This window comes from Centruroides sculpturatus, unplaced genomic scaffold, assembly GCF_000671375.1.
Source record: "Centruroides sculpturatus isolate CEXI.00-Female unplaced genomic scaffold, Cexi_2.0 scaffold803, whole genome shotgun sequence".
Taxonomy (NCBI): Eukaryota; Metazoa; Arthropoda; class Arachnida; order Scorpiones; family Buthidae; genus Centruroides; species Centruroides sculpturatus.
Genome location: NW_019384959.1, coordinates 150,932 through 171,939, shown reverse-complemented (window position 1 = coordinate 171,939; position 21,008 = coordinate 150,932). Strand labels below are relative to the sequence as shown.

General features: G+C 29.2%; 2 protein-coding genes across 2 annotated transcripts in view; both read left to right on the top strand.

Moving 5' to 3' along the window:
- The window catches only part of LOC111632417, a 35,441-nt gene extending 34,575 nt beyond the window's left edge, over positions 1-866 (top strand). The window contains exon 5 of the mRNA XM_023376831.1: positions 757-866. Within this exon, the coding sequence (XP_023232599.1) occupies positions 757-851 (95 nt within the window). The 3' untranslated portion in view covers positions 852-866. The remainder of the gene's footprint in view (positions 1-756) is intronic.
- A 9,813-nt stretch (positions 867-10,679) lies between these two features.
- LOC111632416 (uncharacterized SDCCAG3 family protein-like) overlaps positions 10,680-21,008 on the top strand; it is a 57,026-nt gene continuing 46,697 nt past the window's right edge. The window contains exons 1-2 of the mRNA XM_023376829.1: positions 10,680-10,955; positions 15,852-16,157. Of these exons, the coding sequence (XP_023232597.1) occupies positions 10,713-10,955; positions 15,852-16,157 (549 nt within the window). The 5' untranslated portion in view covers positions 10,680-10,712. The remainder of the gene's footprint in view (positions 10,956-15,851; positions 16,158-21,008) is intronic.

Sequence of the window (21,008 nt, the reverse complement as noted above, 5' to 3'; positions counted from 1 at the left end):
TAAAAGATGAAAAATTTATATGTTTATTAAATAATAAAATGTAAGAGTTATATATAATATAATATAATGTAATGGTATTTCAATATGGATTATAGGTTTCTTTTATCATTGTTGGAAAACACTCCATGTATAAATTTTATAAAATTTGTGGTAGTATATTTGTTTTTGTAGCTTTATTCCAAAACTTTATTTCTTTTTATCTCTATAAAAAAAATAAATAAAAGTAATTGAATTGAACAAAAATTATGAAATTATTTTAATATTTGTTAATAATTATTATCGTTAGTTATTAAATTAATTTATAAACCATATTTTGCATAAAAACGGAACTGAGAGGAGATTCTATTTATTTTTAACAGAATTATTACTTTTTAATATAAATAGTTTTTGATGTCTCAGTGTTTATGAACATAAACTAAAAACTTTTAATTATTTTGTTTGTATTATTGAATTAGATAAATTTAATTTAATATTTAATTAATTAGAAAACTATTTTTATATAACTCTTCAAAGTTAAAATAATAATTTATTAATAAAGAAAATATAAATGTTTTAGATATAAATTTTTTAAAGATCTATTTTCTGCACAAATTCTTTTTATTGAATGAAATTTTATTGCTTTATAATAATATCTTGCATGAGCATTTTCTGTATGTGAATGCATCAGTTTGTAATTTATAATGAGAATTAATTGAATATATTATTCAATTAGATCATATAAAAATTTTCTGATTGTTTTGTAATTTATTTCTATAGTAGTAGAAGAGATGTTGGGCCATCTCTATGCCAGGCCTCCTTCAGCTGAGATAAAAACTGAGCTACCAGTCTCAGGTACTTACACAAATAATTGAACCTTAATCAAATAGAATGATTAAGCAGAAGTATTAATAATATGATAATTTTAATACTTTATATTAAAATATATTCAAGAACAATTTTGTTGTTTTACAAATCAAATTCTTAAGCAAAAACTAAACTTGTATATTTATTTTTTTTGTTTGAGTTTTGAAGTAGTTTTATTAAAAAATAAAGTGATGATGTATTTAAAATTTTAAAATTTTGATAATTTATAATAATTTATAGATTTATAAGCATAGAGTTTTGTAATTTCTGAATTTAATACTTTCAGTATTTAATTGTATTGTAGTTACACTAAAATGACAATTTATTTTATGATTTGTCCATTGATGCATTTATTGTAATTTTTATGATTGGGACTAGACAAAACAAAATACCTTTTGTTTATACAGGTTAGTTGGACAGTTTCAGAAATTTAAATATTGAATACATTGTTTGTTATATTACCTCTGTTTTTATTAGTTAAAAATTATTCATAAAATTATATATTTAAAGTCTAGTCAGTATGTGAAGATGTTAAAAATTTTGTGATAAAATAATAATTAGTTTTATAAGAATAAGAATGAACATGTTTAGAAATTTCTTATATAAACTGCATTTTCTGTAATTTTCTTCTTCTTCTTAGTGTTGTCCCACAGATGTAAGGTCCGCTATTCGGATCTTTGAACATCATTTTGTTCGATCGAGAGCATTGTCTGTGTTCAGGTACAGAGCCCTTAGGTCTGCATTGATAGCATCTTGCCATCGTTGCTTCGGTCTTCCACGTGGCTGGTGGCCATTCATCTCTAGGTGGTAGGCAATGTTAGTAACTGTATCCAGAATGATCATTGGATATGGCCAAACCAGCACAGGCCTCTCTCTCTCTCATTTTTGCCTCAATGGGAGCAATGCCGAATCGTTGGCCTGTTGTGTCATTGGTGATATGGTTGAGGAGGGATACACCGAGCATCCCGCGAGCCATGTGCATCTCCATGGAATGGAGACTCCGTTCGGCTGCTCTCATTGATGGTCAACATTCGGAACCATAGAGAGTGATGGGTCATACCACAGTCCAGTAGATTTTCTATTTCAGGTACATGGGTATCTTTTTGTCACAGAGAACACCAGTGACTTCTCTCCATTGTAGCCACGTTGCATTCATCCTCGTTCATACCTCATTGTGAATGCCTCTGTCACTCTGTAGGGTTGAGCCAAGGTAGCAAAAAGTGGGCTTTTTATATGAGTTATCACCATTGAACTGGATTGTGCCCACATTTGAAAAAATTTCTAGATATTTGGTCTTCTTGGTGTTAATGTGCAAGCCAAAGCAACTGAGATGGTTGCTTCAGGCCTGCACCTGGCACTGTAGCTCTTTTTGAGTGGTGATTGCAAGCATGATGTCGTTGGCTTAAAGTAGCATTCAAGGAACATCATTCTGTATATTCTTTGTGATAGTGTCCATGATGAGAATGAATAGCAGTGGCGATAGTGTGGAGCCCTGATGAATGCCAATGTTCACTGGGAAGTTGTCAGATGTACCAGCCATGCACCTCACTTAGCTGCTGGTATTTGTGTACAGGTGGGAGGTGGTCACAGGCCGCACTCGAAGGTATAGCCTCAGAGCCAGAAACGGAAGGAAGAAGAAAGTGTTATTGAAGTAGTTAGATATAAGGGGAAAATAAAGTGTGATAGGATAGTGGAAAGGTGGTCAAGAGGTTCATGAGCGCCTGCACCTCGTTTATTTAAATGAAAACAAATTACAGAACAAATTGTAAACAGTGATTTACATGCTAGATACATAAAGGTGTTACAAAAAAAATAGTTGGCACAACAATAGCAATGCTTACAGACTATTTATGTACATTGGTTTAACAGGCTTAATAGAATGCGAATTGACATGCCAAAATATAGATGCCGTTTACAAAGGTTGGTATTTGTGTACAGTATTCTGACCCAGCTGATTAGGTCCTCGGCACTCCATGGTTGTGGAGTGCATACCAAATGAGCTGGTAGGGTACGTGGTCGAAGGCCCTTTCCAAGTCAAGGAAGGCGACATGCAGTGGATTATTTTTCTTTTTCTCCTGGTGTTTCTCCATCAACCTGTGAACTATGAAGATTGCATCAGCAGTTCCACAGCCCCTCACAAAGCCACACTGGCCGACACTGATCCGAACGATGTCACGCAAACGTTGGTCAATAATGCGCTCAAAGATTCATGGTATGAGAGAATAGGCATATTGGCCGGTAGTTGGAGCATTCTGCTGGGTCATCCTTGTTCTTGAAGACTGGTACTGTGATACTTGTTGACCAGATCACTGGAGGTTGGCCAGTGACTATGACAGAATTGAATTGAAAAACACAGTTAGCCTCAATGTGCAGGTCCTTGAGCTTCAGATGTTGGCTGGCAGGTCATCTGGTCCATTCTGAACCAGAAGGCACCATTCTGGTTCTTTATACTTCTAATCGCTGCAGATACCTCCCCAGCCATGATCTGAAGGAATGGCGCAGAGCAGGGCAGACCCTCAGGAATTGGTGGATGTGGGAATTTAATGTTTGAGATCTCATCAAAATGTTCATGCCAGCAGCTCAAGATATTTTTCTTATCCCGCAGACACCGTCCATTCTTATCCTTTACACACATGTATTGCTCAATGTCTTGCGCAGCCCTTGTTCGTGCTTTCACCAGTTGGTAGGTGTTCTCACCTTCCCATGTGTCAAGTTACTTGTAAAGTTTTTGATGATGTTCAGCCCACGCTGCAGCCACTGCTCTCTTGGCTTTCCGCTTGGCTGCAGTGTACCGCTGCCAGTTTTCGCCTATCTTATTGGTGAACCAAGCTCTAAAGGCTATCTTCTTTTTATGCACATTTTGTTGTACATCCTCTGTCCAGAGCCATGTCTTCTTATCGATGTGCTGACTATCTAAATTTTTGACGTGTCTGTAATTCGAAACAGTTGCAGTTCGAAAACGTTTTCGAACTGCAAGAAAATTTCAATTTACATTGGAGTTCCATTTAGCCGCACCACTTTTTCAAGAAGTACTACAACTCTGATACAAAAAACTGTAGTATGTATTTTACCTGAAGATGATAACTGTACGTTACCGAAAGTGTTCGTGAACATTTTATATTTATATTTTAATAATTCACTGTGGTAATGCCACAACACGTAAGTGATTTTACAATAATTATAAAGTTGGCGTGAAGTGATAACTAATTTTATGATATTTCATTTGATATTTTTTACTTTTTCAAGCGAACCAGAGTTATAAAAAATAGAAAGCATATCAGACAATTCATTTGTTCCAGTAGTACTTAAATTTCTAAACTGAGTTATAGTTGGGAAAGAGAGAAAATAATAATTGTTTATTGGTGACAAGAATTTTCTTTCTAAGATGGGAAAAAATAGCTTAGTTAATTTTTTATTATTATATTTAAACACAAACATAATCATGTTTGAAAACTTTATAAATAGGACATATCTTTCAAAGATTTTTTGAATAAAACAAACTTTAAATTAATTTTAGTTTTTGGAAACAGTTTTTGCTTTTATATCAGCCATTTCCCAAAATTAAAGAATATTTTGGAAGTAATATGAAATGAACTCTATTATCAATTTCTTGCAAGATATTTTTTTAATTTTTATAGAGAGAATTTAGAAGTGATATTGGGACTGATTGTGAGATGCTGTAAATATTGAAATTTGATATCACACAAGAAAATTCAGTAGACTGCTAAGTAAAATAAAGAGTAAAATTAGAGATAAAAAAGATTTTAATTGTTCGTTTTTGTTTCTGATTATATCTACAACATGGAAAAGAGCTTTATTTGGCTAAACTATGTTGGATTTTGATCATGTGCCAGCAACAGCTTATAGCATGTAATCATACAGTTGCCCACTATATATATAAAAGCTATCTAGGAGATCATAGAGTCTTTAGATATAGTACATGTTGTCTGGTAAAGTAATTTTAATACAGCTGGACAAGCAAACCAATGATTATAGATTGTTTCAAATGAAATGGACTATGTTATTGGCATACTTATCCATCTGTATTATAGCTGTTTTACTAATCAATGATAATATAATGCATTTCTTTGTGCCAGAAAATCTTATTTAAGAACAATTTTTATACCAGCAGGTTTGATTTTGTTTGTTGTCACTGTCTGATCTGATTTTTTTACATTTAAAAATTGCCCTGTTGTTGTGCTGTCCAATGTTCAATTCATCCTGAAAAATACAGTTGCAAAATATAGGAGGAAGTACTTTATCAAATTAAATTCAAAGATTACATTGTTGTTATGCATAATGAATCCAAATATACATAATTTGTTTATTGGTGAGCTGCTGCATGAAGACATGTTTAGCTATAGGTGTGAGAACAACTTGTTTTGTTTGATGACTTGTTTGTACTGTATGGTATTTGGTAAACTTATTTTTAGAATTTCGCTTATTCATCTTTATTTTTATAACATCATTATTGATAAGTAGGGTATTAATAAGAATGATTAGTCATCATGAAGTAGTAACTAAAACTGCAAGAGAATATAAATTCAGACACTTGAGTCAAATTAAAAAATAGCAAAACTAATTTAATAATTAAATTAATTTTGTTATTTTTTAAGGTGTCTTAAATGCTTGAACATCATGAAGTAGTNAAAAATGTATCTTAAATTATTCATTTAAATTTTTTAAGTAATTGGAAGAAAATTTGATTATAGATTATATTGCTATCTGCTGAATATGTAAATCATTTTATAGGAATTATCATTGTTATATTATGAAGATTCAGGAAGTATTTATTTCAATTAAAGATAAACATGAAAAAATACAGTAAGACCCTGCTTAATGCTGCCTCGATTAACACTGATTTGATATAACATGGTCTGCTTGAAACCTAAAAAAAGCTCAACATTTATGCTGATTCAAATTATTATGGCATTTCATTGATTCATATATAATATGATAATTTACAAACATGAAGCAATCAGTAAAAGGCGGCAATTCATCGTAGTGCTGTACTTCCCTTAAATCTATGTTTGTTTGATGCTGTTTTGGTAAAAATATAACATCATGGATGCCATATGAAATATCGACTTCACTTAGCAAGAATAAACTGATGAATGCATGAACGGAGTGTGGAAGAAGTTATGGCTGAAAGTATCTAAGAATTCTCAATGAAAAGAGCCTATCACTGTATCATTAGGTTGACCAAATTGCTAACCTAATCGATACAGCAGGACTAGGAGATGTAGACAAGCAGGATATTGAGGAGTTACAGCAGGTTTCTAGTGAGAGCATTACCAACAATGACCTTCAAGAACTGGCCGAACAAGGAATTTATGTAGAATTGGAAAATAGTGATTCTGAAAACGAAGAACTCAAAGAATTTCTCTACAGATTTCTTTACTAAAAGTTTGGTAACAATAACCAAAATCAAAAATCAAACTGTAGCGAATGATTCAGATTTTGAAAGAAGTGCAAAGGCAAAACAAGGCATTTAAATGTGATCTTCTGTTACCAACATTTGTTTAATGGAAGAAAAAAAGCGACAAATGAATCTACACAACTTTCACAAAATCAAGAATTTCAGAAAAGCCAGGACCATCATAAAAAATAAACTTTACATTTCTGTATGCATATATTTGTGTTATTTAACATATAGTGTTATGCAAATTATTATAAAAATAACTTAAAATTAAAGTAAAATCTGTTTATATTTGATTGCTTATTCCTCTTTCTCTATTTACTCTACATTAAAATGACCTCATCTAATGCTGTTTCATTTAGTGCTTTGTCCTCTAGGAACACATCCCTTGCATTAAGCAGGGTCTTTCTGTATATCAAAAGTTTTCAAACTAGAATTAGACTAAATTACAATAATTGCAGATTCAGGTTATAAATATGCATATTATGAATTATTAAACATAGCTACTTAAAACCTAAAAATTCATCTGATAATCTGAAAAATATCCACTTGGAGCAGAATTTTGGTTCAAATCATAATTCAGGTAGATATTTTAAAAATATTTCAAAATTATTATATTATTACTATTAAATTACTACAATTATAAGATCAGATATGCTCATTTGTATCTAATATTCTTGTTTAAATTAAATGAAACTTAAATTACTTAAGTATATTTTGGATAATATATTGCTTTGTGACCTAATTTTGTCAGTCATTAATTAATATAATTGAGTCTAATTTTAACCCAAAAATTTTGGCATAAAATTATTATTATTATTTTTATTAGTTGACATATTTTTTTTTAATCTGAGTTGTAATGTTACTCAATTTGAAATAGTCAAGTAACATATTTGGCCAACATAGGAAGAATCGTGGGTTTAAATTTTAATTTATTTTTCTGCACTTTTTTAAATGCAACTTACTCATAGTTACAAACACACTTAATTGAAACTTTTATTCTTTTCATATTCAGTATGTATGTATTGTTGATTATACAGTGTAATTTCAGTTGAATGATGACTGAATAACAACACTGGTCAACATGCTTTTTGGCAAACAGAAAATAGAAATTTTGTCCTATAGATTTTTTTTACTGATTTCAAATATGGGATTGAAATTTTTTATCACCCTCTGATATTTCATAATCATAGACTTAAATTTTGGCTCCATATCTAGCCGTCCACAGAAACTTTCGTGCACCTCTTGCAGGGAGAACAAAGATGGGATATGTATAACAAGTTTGTTTTACCAACTTGTTACTCAGATAGCAGATTAATGAATCATAACATGACTCATCACCCACAGGCCACTACTACACAGAATTTGTGGTATTTGCATTGAGTGAAGATGAATTTCATTTGTCTTGTGATTTATAGCTGATGTGAATGCTTGTTAAAAAATGTTATGAACTATATTTTGATTGTAAAGTGGGCAATCAGGATAAAAATTGGGCACTACATTTTCAACTTGTATAACTTGTGTAAAATGTTTGACAGAGTGGACTGTCCTTGACACTTGAGCTTTGCAGTACCCATGGTCTGGCATGAACCATGAGATCATGTTACACTGTGATTTTTGTTTGACAACTATAAAAGAAATAACTAGTAAATCCAAACACACAGTGAAGTACCCAAATTTATATTTCTGCTATGAGGCCAGTTCTTCACTGTAAGAATTTACCTGTATGAGGTCTGCCAGAACAATTTTCCTGGTGAAGATTTGAAACATGAAGTGGTTATAGAAGTTGAAAATGAGGAGAAAGATGATCCTAACTTTGAAGATAACACATCTACTTATGAACCTCATTTATTAACTCAAGATGAGCTAAATGATCTTGATAGGGATCTGAACTTTTAGCTTCTCGACTGATATGAAACTCTTGAAAAAACTCATTATCACTAGTACAATTGGATCATATGTTGTGATTTAAAATCCATTGCATTATTAATGGGTTTGCAGCTTGTCTATACTAAATTTTCTTGTTTCTTGTGTGAGTGGAACAGCAGAGACAAGAAAAATTATTACACCAAGAAGGAATGGCCAAAGCATGAAATATGTGTATTCCTGGCCAGAAAAATATTATTCATGAACCATTAGTTAATGCTGACATGATTCTTCTACCTTCACTTCATATAAAGTTAGGACTTTTCAAAATCTTTGTCAAGGCAATGAATGTAAACAATGCTGGATTTCATTATTTAAAGGAAAAATTTCCTCATATAAGTGATGCTAAAATCAAAACAAGTTTTCATGGGCCCACAAATAAGAACTTTAATTAAAGATGAAAAAGTTGAAAGCTTGTTAAGTGCAGGTGAAAAGTCAGCAAGGAAGTCATTCAAAGATGTTGTACAAAATTTCTTGGGTAATCACAAAGCTCAAAATTACAGAAGAATTTTGAATGGGCTCTTAAAGTCTTATAATGATATGGGATATAATTTGTCCCTCAGAATGCACTTCTTGGATTCCCACCTGGATTTCTTCCCCGACATTCTTGGTGCTGTCAGTGATGAACACGGGGAGCATTTCCATCAATACATCTCTATTATGGAAAAGAGATATAAGGGCCAGTAGATTTTAAGAATGCTTGCTGATTACTGTTGGACATTCTAGAGATTTTCCAAAAACAAAACATAACAGAAGCTCCACGTCTTGCCATTTTAGACAAGATAAATGAATAGGTGTATGCATTTTAAAAACTTGCTGGGACAAATTTACTTTAATAGGAAAAAATTATATTTCTTGAGACTATACATACAAGATGAGTCAGTTTCTTTTGATAATTTTTTCTGTTAAAGTAAATTTATTCCTGCAATTTTTAAAAATGAATTTATTAATTTTATCTTTATACTGCTAGAACACTATTTTAACTTTTTTTGCATTGTATGGTGGACAAGTAGCTTGCAATAAAAGGTCAACCTTGTCATGGAATTGTTATTTCAACAGCGTGTGAAGGGATCAAAGGTGCATGTCTGAATAAATATGTTTTACATATAAACTGTCTGTCACAAAAAACCAGACATGATGGAGAAAAACTGTTTTTATATCTGAAAACAGTATGAAAAATTCTATTATGATCAAAATAAATATCCAACTCAGCTTTAAACATTAATAAACTATCAATACACCTTTCTTGTTGAGATATGTTTATTAATCAAAACACTAATGTTTTCAACCTAATGCAATAGGTCATCTTCAGGTGTAAACTGAAATTCAAATGTATTTTTAAAAACTTAATATTTAAACAACAGAACATGTGAACATTTTTACGTTTAAATTTAAAACAAAAATATTAGATAAATTAACAAATAAATAAAAAANAATTATCCTAAAACATTATATTAAAAAAGTAAAAAATGTTTTTAAAAATATTAGAATTTATCAGGGAAATATAAAACAGTTTTTTTTAAATTTATCATTTTTTATGAATATAATTCACAAGTGTGTTTAAAATGACAATTTGAAAAGGAATGTGGATTGAGATAGGGCAGGTTATACATTGAACTTTAAATTAAAACTCTGAATTTATATTTATGAAGCAGTGATTGCTTCCATAGGTATAGGATTTTCAATGAGGCAGTCTATGTGAAGATTTTACTTTTATTATAACAAAGTGTTTTTATGAAGTTTACATTGATATGGGTAAAATACAATACACACATAGAAATTAATATAAAATTAGAATCACTTGAACCTTTAACTGGTGTGTATTATGATTAAATCTTGTAAATCGAATGTTTTATTAACCCCTAATGGGTTCTTCTTCAGGCATCATTTAATTGTAAACTAGCTGGATCCTCTAAAACGAATATGAAATTCGAACATATTTAAACATTGGAAATTTCACATGACAATCTCCTCTGTGCATGTGTTCTTGTGATTTGAATAAATATGATCAAACATAATGATCATCATAAAAAAACAGCTTTAGTATGAAGTTGGAATTCCAAATAAATGTGCACATGTATGAGTTCAAATAACATTCAGTTTATAAGATTTAATAGTAATACACCAGTTAAAGGCTCAAGTGAGTTTAATTTTATATTCGTTCCAGTGTGCAGTCCTGATTTATATGGAAATTATTCTTTAAATAGATAAGTAATATTGGATAATATTTTTTAAAGGTAAAGAAATGTAATAATGCAACAATAATTCTTAATATGGAAAAATAATCTTCAGTAATATTTTCTAAAGTTATGAAAAAATTGAACAGTATTACTTATGGAAAAAGTAAAAAAGTAAAAATTTATTTTAAGCACAGAACAAAAGTTATAAAAGACAGTAATCCACAAATAATATATATTATAATAATAATTTTTTAAATTAAAAAAATTTTTACTATATTTTTAAAAGTTTTAAGTTGTTTTTGAATTAATGGTGTTAATGCTTTTCATATTTCAGTGAAAAACAGATGCTGAATGTATCAGACTCTGCAGATTCTGTCACAACAAATCCTCCTTTAAAAAAAAATTCAGGGAAAAGAAAAACTTTGGAATCTTTATCTGAGTCATTAGATATGTCTTCATCATCAGTAAATTCTTTACATAATTTAGGTAGAAAAACAAAACAAAAATATGAAGATGCTTCAATATCTCTTTCCTCCCAAAATGGCATTCATGTGAAAGATAAAGAATTGAAAAAACATCACAAACAGGTAACTTTTGCTTTTTTTTTCCTTTTATTTTTATATATCATATTGGCTTGAATATTAGTTGCTTTTTGCTTTAAAGATACAAAACATCACTCTCAACCTCCAATATATTCAATTTTGATAGCTGTTTGTGGTATATGGGATACAGAGTTAAATGCTAAAATTTGGTGGGTCAATTTTTTAGCAATGATAAGCTCCAGCTAAGTTGTGACTTGTTATTCTTCAGTCTGCAAAGTATGCACAGGAATTAAATGTTTGGCATAACTATAAATAATCAATTAATCGATTGTTCAAAAGTAGTCGAGTAAGCTAAGCCAGTTGTTTTTGTCCTGTTCAAAAGTATTGGTAAGTTTTGGTAACTTCTGCAAAAATTTTATTTTGATAACTTTTTATTTTACTCCTAAAAGACTACTAATCAAGTGATTGTCAAAAATTTGGGGAGGTTCTGAAAATTTACCATGGTATTTTTTTCTGTTGTAAAATATGTCTGTATAATTATAAATTTTTGTATTCAGTATGATCAAATGTTTTAGATTTTATTAAAAAAATGCTTTCAATACTTATTAAAAAATAATTTGTATTAAAATAAAACACACAGTTTTGGTTTTGATAATCCTAAATCTGTGCAAGTATTTTTGGGAATACATGTGGAATATTTTATGGAAATCTACTTCCCTAATATGATGTGTGTGCTTGGCAGCGTACTATCTGGTGCATTGGATATTCAGCTGATTTTACTTATAAATTTTATTAATTTCATCTTTATTGATATCAACAAAAAAGCAACAAGTTACAAAGTTTGTCAATTATAATCTAGCTATCCCATGCCTTTTTATTTCTATAAAACAAACCTTTTGAATACAATTTTTGATCAGTTAGATATAATTTAAATGTGATTTGTAAAAATCATTAAGAAAGCAACCAAAAATTTATTTTTGCTGATTGATTTCGAGATATTAATAAATACAAATTTAAAAAGAGTTACTTTTAAATAAAGTAATTTTAAAATGAAAGTAATGTAATTAAAAACATCTAGTTTTCATAATCAGTTGCATAGATAAAAAGTAATAATTTCATATATTCTTGTAAAAGTTAGAATAACAGCAGAACTATGAAAGTGTGTTTATGAAGACACAATTATAAAGAGCTTTGAGAAATGGTGTGTGACCATCAACTTGAATGGAATAGAGGATAATGTACTGTTCTAGAACTGAATGTACTGAATGACGTTGTAGTAATGAAATAGTGAAGAAGAATGACTATAAAGAAAATTCTAATGAAGATATAAAGCAATGAAGAATACTTCATTATTTTCATTTTTTTTAATTTTTTAAAATCAAATTGCTAATTTTTGTATGCAAATGGAATGTGAATATGAGTCAACCCAATAGTAAAGGGTTGACTTGTATTCACATCCTAATTATTTTTTTTTTTTGTTTTTAAAGTAAGGATTTCAAAATTGGGGACTGGCTTATATTTGGGCTAATAAAAGAAAAAAAAGTAATAGCCCAGCAATTTAAATTTATATTTTTATCAATGTTTATTAATTAATAAACAAACATTACAAATAAATCATATATAAATTTAAAATCTGAGAAGAAAGATATCTCAAATTTTTGAAAACAACTTTTGTATTAATTTACTAGAATCATTAATAAAAATAAAAGTATCTTTATATCATCAGATACAATAATAGTTTTAGAAAATAGAATAAATAAATATTGAATTTGAATACATTGAAAATTTTAATTTTTGTAGTAAGTTTGCATCATAGAATACAAGATAAAAATGAATCTTAAATATATATCTTAATTGATAAAAGATACAAGATAAGATATACAAGATAAAAAAAGAGAAAAGATACAAGATAAGATATACAAGATAAGATATACAAGATAAAAAAAGAGAAAAGATACAAGATAAAATATACAAGATAAAAAAATCTTAAATATATATCTTAATTGAAAAAAATCTTAAATTTACCACAGAAAGTAAATTGAGCACCATAGAAAAACATTGTTAATAAAATTGCTTGTTTTATTGTTTACATTTTAGAGTAAATCATCATATCATAAAAAGTACTATGTTACAATATTTTGTTTAAATTTCTTTTCTTTTTTCAAAATTTTTTGGTGGATGGAAACTAATCTTGATTCTACTAAAAGTATGGAAACTTAACTATTTTTTATGTTTTGACTTTTACTTAACCATTATATTTACTACATTTTTACATTTCTCAATTGTACATTTTTTGAAATTATAGGTTAAATGGTTTTCTACATAGTACTTTGTTCATTATAAAACACTTCAGTTCTACATTTTTCAATTATACAGTTCTATACTTCATATTTTTCAGTATTCTACAGAACTTTCTTTACTTATGGGTTATTCAGTTTGAAATGGAAAAATTTTAAGTGATTATTAAAAAAAAGAAAAGTGAAAAAGCAAATTATATATTCAATTTAGGTTTGTCCACTGACAGCAAAACACCAGCAAATGTAAAAAGCAAAGTAAATAATATGTAATGTTTAATGCCATTTTTGATGAATTTCTGTTTAGAAAATCACAGTCAGTTCACATGTTGAAAATTTTTGCTTTCCACTTTTTTGTAGGTTGGATCAGTTTCGCTAAATGAATAAAAATCTTTCCAGCTTTTTATTTTAAACAAATAAAAATCTTTCCAGCTTTTTATTTGTTTTTGCTATTCACTTTAACTTTCAGAATGACTTTCGTTTATATGACTGGAGCTTGTTAGGAGACAACTGAAGTTACATACTGTATCAGTATGTGACAAGTCCATCAAAAAAAGAAACAAAAAAAATTATCAATGTTATAAAAGTAAATGACTTCATTTCACCCTGTTTTAAACAACATATAAAATGAAAAGTAAATATATTATACAAACAGTAAACTGAAACTTCTTTAATTAATAATAATAATTGATGCTTCTAGCTCACGACTTTAATTTAGATAGAGTTAGATAACCTAATAAATAGGATTTTAACAATTCGGAAGGCTTATCACACCAATACTCTGTCTATATGAAACTTCTTTGTTAAGCATATACAAATTCATGTACAAATTCATTTGTACAATGTTAATTTGCGCAATGCTGTACTTTTGTGGCAAGTATTTTCAAACTAAGTAAGTTTGGACTATTGCCCTTATACCAACCTCATGATATCATGCACTTGAGAGGAAATTGAGTTTTGTCTCCTATTTACAAAACTGTTGCCAATAGAGTACTTCTAGCACTGGCAATCTTCTACTGTATAATATTTATAAACAACTTTAAAGTACATTTACAGTATTTGGCTAATTATTTTTGTTTTCTTTTTTTGAAATTTTTACCACTCATTATGTTACCCCTCTCAGTTTGTTGCAGACTAATGCCTTGTTTCTATGCTATACATGATTTTCTGTTTCATATTGTTCCATCAGCACACTCTTGTCACTAGCAAATTTTATAATCGGCTAAATATCCTTTTTTACATTTAATAATCAAACTTATCTGCAAAAATGTGGCATTCCCATAGAAAGTCCATTCACTGGGGACCTGTGCAAGTCAGTAGTGAGAGAACTAGAATCTAGAAAACTCCAGAAATTTTTGCCATATATTATTTTTTATACCTGTTATGTTGATGACATCCTAATAACAATGAAACCTCAGGCTTTATACTTAGTTTGTTCCTAAAAGTTGTTCGAAAAATGAAACAAATTTTTCCATAATAAACAATATAAAATAATCTGTTCTTGACCCCCCCAAACAAAGTCTTGTTTTACCTTTTTAGCTGTATTTTATTTCGTGCATAAATATGCCTACAAATACAATATAATATAATATCTATATCTATTATATATATTTTAATATATATGTATTAAAAGCAAAATGTTGTCACCACCAATCAAAACTGAAACTAAAACTAAAACTTTATGAAGAGATCTTTAATTAGAAACTCAATTCTGTTTGCCTGGATTAAATTTAATCAAATCAATCAAGACAGACAACATGTAGTTTATCCACAATTTTTCAAATATGTTTAAATTGTAATTGAACTTAATTAAATAGTTTTGATTTTTATTTTTAGTTTCAATTTTGGTATAAAGGTCAGAATTTTAATTACTATTCCTAGTTTTAATTAACTGACAATCTAGTATTAATAAATATTAAATATTAATATCATATTGTAATATTATATTAATAATCTAGACATTAAGCCCCAGGAATTTTTTATGTTGTGGTTCATTCAGATATGTCAGGCCCCATTCCTCACTACTCAGCTGTCTCATTGTGGGCCTGGCCAAACTCATAATTGGCTTGCTAAAAGAGGCCTTCTTAGTGCCCACAGGACAGAAAGAGTTAAATTAAAGAACAAAAATTTATTAAACGGATAAGGGCCATTTTAGCCGCCGGGGATGGCAAGTGTCTACTAATTTTGCGCCCCTGTAAACTCCCAAACTGCTTGCAAATTTAATCATTTTGTCTTTATGCCATACTGTTTATGTACAATAAATATAATAAATATTTTTTTTTTATTTGCTTTCCTTCTTGGTGTTGCAATTTTAATGGCCATCAGTGTACATAACAAATTTTGAAAACACACATTATGAACATGAGTAGACTTATCAAAAAGAAGTATTAGTAGTATTTATTCATGCTCCTCAGGATTTTGTTTTTCTTTTCTTTTGGACAAAATACATTTTATTTCTGTACTAATGTTAGAACTATTATGTAGTTGATTGTGCTTATACAAATTTAATTATATTTATTTATGTAGTTTTAACTAATATATTAATATCTTAAAATATATTAATTTATTTTAGAAAAAATTTCTAAAATAAATTAATATATTTTAAGANTACAATAAATTTTTTATATGAATTTATTTTTTCTTGTAGAAAAAAATTACTAATAAAAATAGTGGATCAGATACGGACATTCAGTCAAATGAATCTAGTAGTTCTAGTGAAAGTGGAGAAAATTCCAGCAGTAGTGGGAGTGCTTCTGATTCAAGTAATAGTGATACAAGTGATGATTGTGAAGAAGAAGAATTGGATGAGGATGAGGATGATGATGAGGATGATGATGAAACAAGACGGAAAAATTTGAAGGAATTAAGAAAACAGCAGCAGGAATTAAGAAAGAAAGTTCAAGAATTAAAGCAGGCTTCTCAAGAAGCACAAGCACATAAAGCTGAAAATCATGTAAGTTCAAAATATTGAATTAGATAGTATTTGTTAATATTAACTTGAAAGATTTGATTAAAAATATAAAATTATAATTATCAAAAAGTATTTGTAACTATAATACAGTTGGCCTTCCACATTTTCAGGGACGAGGGATATGGGATCTTGTGAAATTGGGAGAACCATGAATATTTCTAGACCTTTAAATCTTTACTGTTAATACTGTTGATCTTATTTAACATACAAAAAAAAAACAAAATAAAAGTAAAACAATACACTGTATAACAACAAACTGTTCTATAAATTACAAGTTACAGTATCAACAATGTAGGCTCTAAGGATTATGCTGACCTTTTAAAAATTACAGAACCATTCTATTTCAGAACTTTTTACATTGCAATTTTCATTCATTATTCTATATTTTTAAAAGTGAAATATTTGCTCTTTTTTTATGTTAAACCATTTATCTAGTAGTATTTTTTCATTAATAATTAATTATTATTTTCTTATATTCTCAAGTAGCTCATTATTTAGTCAATCTGTGACCATATATATGTGTATATATACAAACATTCACATACATAGGGTAAGTCAAAAGTTTCTCATATCCTTTTCATTTCAAAAATATTGAATTTAGTTGAGGAAGTGATGCATGGAGAATTGAATGGAACCATTTTAACTCTTTAAACACAAAATCGGCCTTATCCGTTAAAAACAAAATCAGCTGATTGAAAAGTTTAGACGTTAGACTAGGTTTGCTATACAAGTTCCCTTGTAGCTTGAGGGATAAAAACAATTTAGTCATTAGCAACCATGATGGATTGAGTTTTCAGAGCTTAGAGTTAAAGTTCATTTTTTACAAGGATTAATACCTTGAATATCTCTTTGCAGAATGGTTATTAAATAATGTCTGGATTGGATTTAACTAAACAAATAAAATGAAGTCAATAATTGTTAGTAAATACATTATTTATTTTAATACCCCCTCAAAGCGTTTGTTCTCAGCAGCAATACATACTGGACATAAGTGACCTTGAAAATGATTTTAAAGGACAAGGAAAAAGGTTCCCACTGATTCATGACATACGACTTTATATATACTATATTAATAAAATTACAGTAAAACTTCCATTAACAGACACTCCTAAATAACAGATACCTCTACTTAACAGACATTTTTATAATCCCCAGACCCTTCAAATAGGACATCTATAATATTTATCTGTAAATAGCAGACACCATCCTTCATAATCTACCATACAAAAACACAAAGTCTCATCTTCAATATTCTGAAAGAATTAATTATGTACAAAATACTTTAAAACAAAAACAAAGAATCAGTTCAAATACTCTTTCAGAGGACAAATTTTGACTGCGGGGCTGGAATAAAGACCTAAAAAATAGGAATAGGGGAGGGGACAGGTTGTAAAAAGCTGAACAATATTCTTTATCTATTAGAGAAGACTGATCTGGTTAAGTTGTCAATCACTGTTTATCGTCCTACATATTAATGTTATTAAAGTTGCTGAATTAAACTTACAGTACAAAGAAACCATGAATTTTGCCCAAGTTATTTGTTCATTTGACAAGAACCATAGAACAGTAATAATGAAAAAGAAACAGTTTTAAGGTTATCACAACAGTGTTTATTTGGTGAATGTTCAAAGATCGTGTTATGAAGGCAATTTGCCGACCACTTTAAAGTTTAGGAAGGTATTTGGTTTTCTCGCACTTATGGCATAATTTATGTTGTCAACAGCTTTGTGGTGGCTAAAGTGTAATTTTTAATAAATCAGTTATTGAAAAAAGCAAAAATGTTAAAAAATTATACCTATTCAATAATTACAAAAAACAAATTACTGTACTGATTTTTATTAGTCACTTAGATCTTAAATGACATTATAAATGCAAGAATTTGGAATATTTTCCTTATCCCTTGAAGTGGCTAGCAAATAGTGTTCATAACTCAACATCAGAACTGTAAAGCTGAAAAGAGAGATAATATATTCAGGGTTCCTACGCACCTGGAAAGTCAGGGAATTTGTCAAAAATTGTCAAAAAGTCAGGGAATTTGTCTCCTTAACTGTGTTGTTGATTTCGTTTGCTGAATATGGATGACCAATCATAGCTATCTGCAGGCAGCAGGAAGTAATGCTGCAATAAGAAAATACACCAGAATCCATTTTGAAATGGTTTTTTTCACTGTTCTGAAGCTGTACAATTTTACAGTTGTGGATTAATAACAGGATAAACTACTTTTATGTAATAGTGTTTAATTTTTAATTTTAATAATTCAGCAATTATAAAAAGATGAAATTGTTTATTAGAATAAAAAATAACTAATTAAAAATTTGTTTGCAAACTTTTAAAAGTTGAAATCGTAATGCTGGTATTGACTTGTGGTTTGAATGAGCTTTTTACATTTTTGTTACCATTTTCCTTGAAAGTACTATACTGCAAGCGTATTTTCCCTCTGTCTTCTGTTAATTTCTTCAACTTCAATACATAGTTTAATAATTAGTTTAACAGAAATGACATTGGATAACAGATATCACTGATTTTGGCAAATTTAGGGCTTAAAAACTGGCAACATTGATCATACCTGTAATANGTATACCTGTATTAGGAAAATGCACAGGCCATTGCATAATAAATAGTCATTTAAGTTATCAATCATTTACAATCATAAAAAAATTTATGGAAGAAAATAAAATTGTATGTTATTGAAAATTAATATATGATTTTCTTAACCTCATAAATATAAATAAAGTTGATGACATATATAAGTAATTCTCATCTGGCAGTTAATGGAATGAAGTGATTTGCAATTATAATTAGCTGAGCTCTACTGTTATCAGGACATTGTACAGGAATATGAGTTGCAATCAATTGCCCCAATTATTCTGGGAAAGTTATCCTTGGATAAAGTGGAAAAATCTTGAATAGTAGATGGAAGTTCAGATTCCATCAGAAATACAATTTCATCATTCTTCATACAAATTAATGCCTTGGAAACACTGGATAGTTCTGATAATGATATGCAATAATTATTAAAGAATATAATATTTAAGCTATTAATACAAAGTGGGAAAAAACCTTATTCCTATTATAAACTTCTTTATCACTACACAAAATTTAAATGTATTTAATAAGAGTTTGATACATACCTGCATACAGTAGAGACGTGAACTCCAATAAAATCACCAGCTATTCTCTGAAAGCTTCCAGTAGTATAAAATCGTAAGGCCATTAACAACTGTTATTCAACATTTAATGGCAATCCTCTTCCATTTAGATGTTTAACTTCATCACCAATATGATTTAAAATATGAGCAAATCCAGACTTAGAAAATCTATAGTGAATTTAGAATTTTTCTTTGAAATAGATTTTTAATGGATTACTCCAATCTCATATTATTCTCTCCCTTTGTAATTGTCAAGATGAATAATTTTGTTGATTTGTCCAGTACAATACTTTTGAAATGAATGATATCCATTTCTAACTAAACTTGTGATGAAAAAATCAATATGGCAACTTCCACTCAAAGTAAAATGCAGTCTAAACCTGCTGTCAAGTCAATCTAGAAAGTCGGCCAAATTATTGATTTCTAAATTTTTAAATTGTCTAAACTTTGGCAAGTGAGAAACACCATCTCTGCAATGAAATTTTTCTGAACCACAGTCTAGATCTGTGTTTCTCAACCGCCAGTCCACAACTCTAATCTGACCAGTCCACAAAAACTTTAAAAATATATATTTAATCTGTCATGCATTGTTCCCGAATAGGAAATATGTGGATTATTAATTCATTTATTGATAGCAAACTAATAGATTTGAACGACTTTGAACACGAAGAACGAATCGAATTAAGTTCAGACTTGGGATTTAAAACATTGTTTGAATCAATGCACATAACACAGTTTTGGATTAAAGTTAAATCTGAATATCCAGTTTTACATGAAAAGGCAGTTAGGATGTTTCTACCTTTTTCAACAACGTACTTATGTAAATCAACGTTTTCAGCAATGGTAATGATAAAATCAAAACAATGAAATCGTTACTGTTAGTTCTGCCTCACGCCTTGCAGTTACCACCTTAAATCCAAGAATTGATGATCTTACTAGCAAAAAAGAAAAGCATTGATCACATTGATTTGTATACTAATGCACTGGTAAATAAATAACAAATATTTATTGTTCAATGTAGTTTGCAGTTCTTTTTACAACAGAGAATTTTTTTCAATTAAAAATAATATTGTCACTGGTCTGCTTAAAAAAAGCAGATATTTTCCGGTCTGCGATGAGTTTTGGGTTGAGAAACACTGGTCTAGACCATCCTTTCTCAAAGTGGGCGATAATGCCCCTTTATGGGTGCTGGAGGCTTTCATGGGGGCAGTAGAAGGCTCAATGATTAAATATGAGTTTTATTTCTTCTTATCGAAACATTCTTTGATCTCAGAAATAGGATATGGGTCACACCCTATCTATCCTATCCATATAATAATGCAATAACTGTTTTTAAGATATGCAACAGATGGTAATGTAAAAAGGTTAAAAAAAAGTTACTCTTTTTGTTGAAAGATTGATTTTAAAATTATGTGTTTCTAAATCAAGAGTTCATTTTAAGCACAGTACAGTACTATTTGTTTATCAAAGAATAATTTTTGTTGATTTTATGTTACCTTGTATTTACTAGATTTACATACAAATAATAATGATAAATGATGATAAAATAAAAAGCTTGTGTTTTGTTTGTAAATTGCTTATTTTTTCATTACATTGAAATTGTGGATTCTATCAAACATTTTTCTACAGGATGTATGTACTGTATTTTTTTAATGTGGCAGTCTTTGAAGCATATCAACTGTGC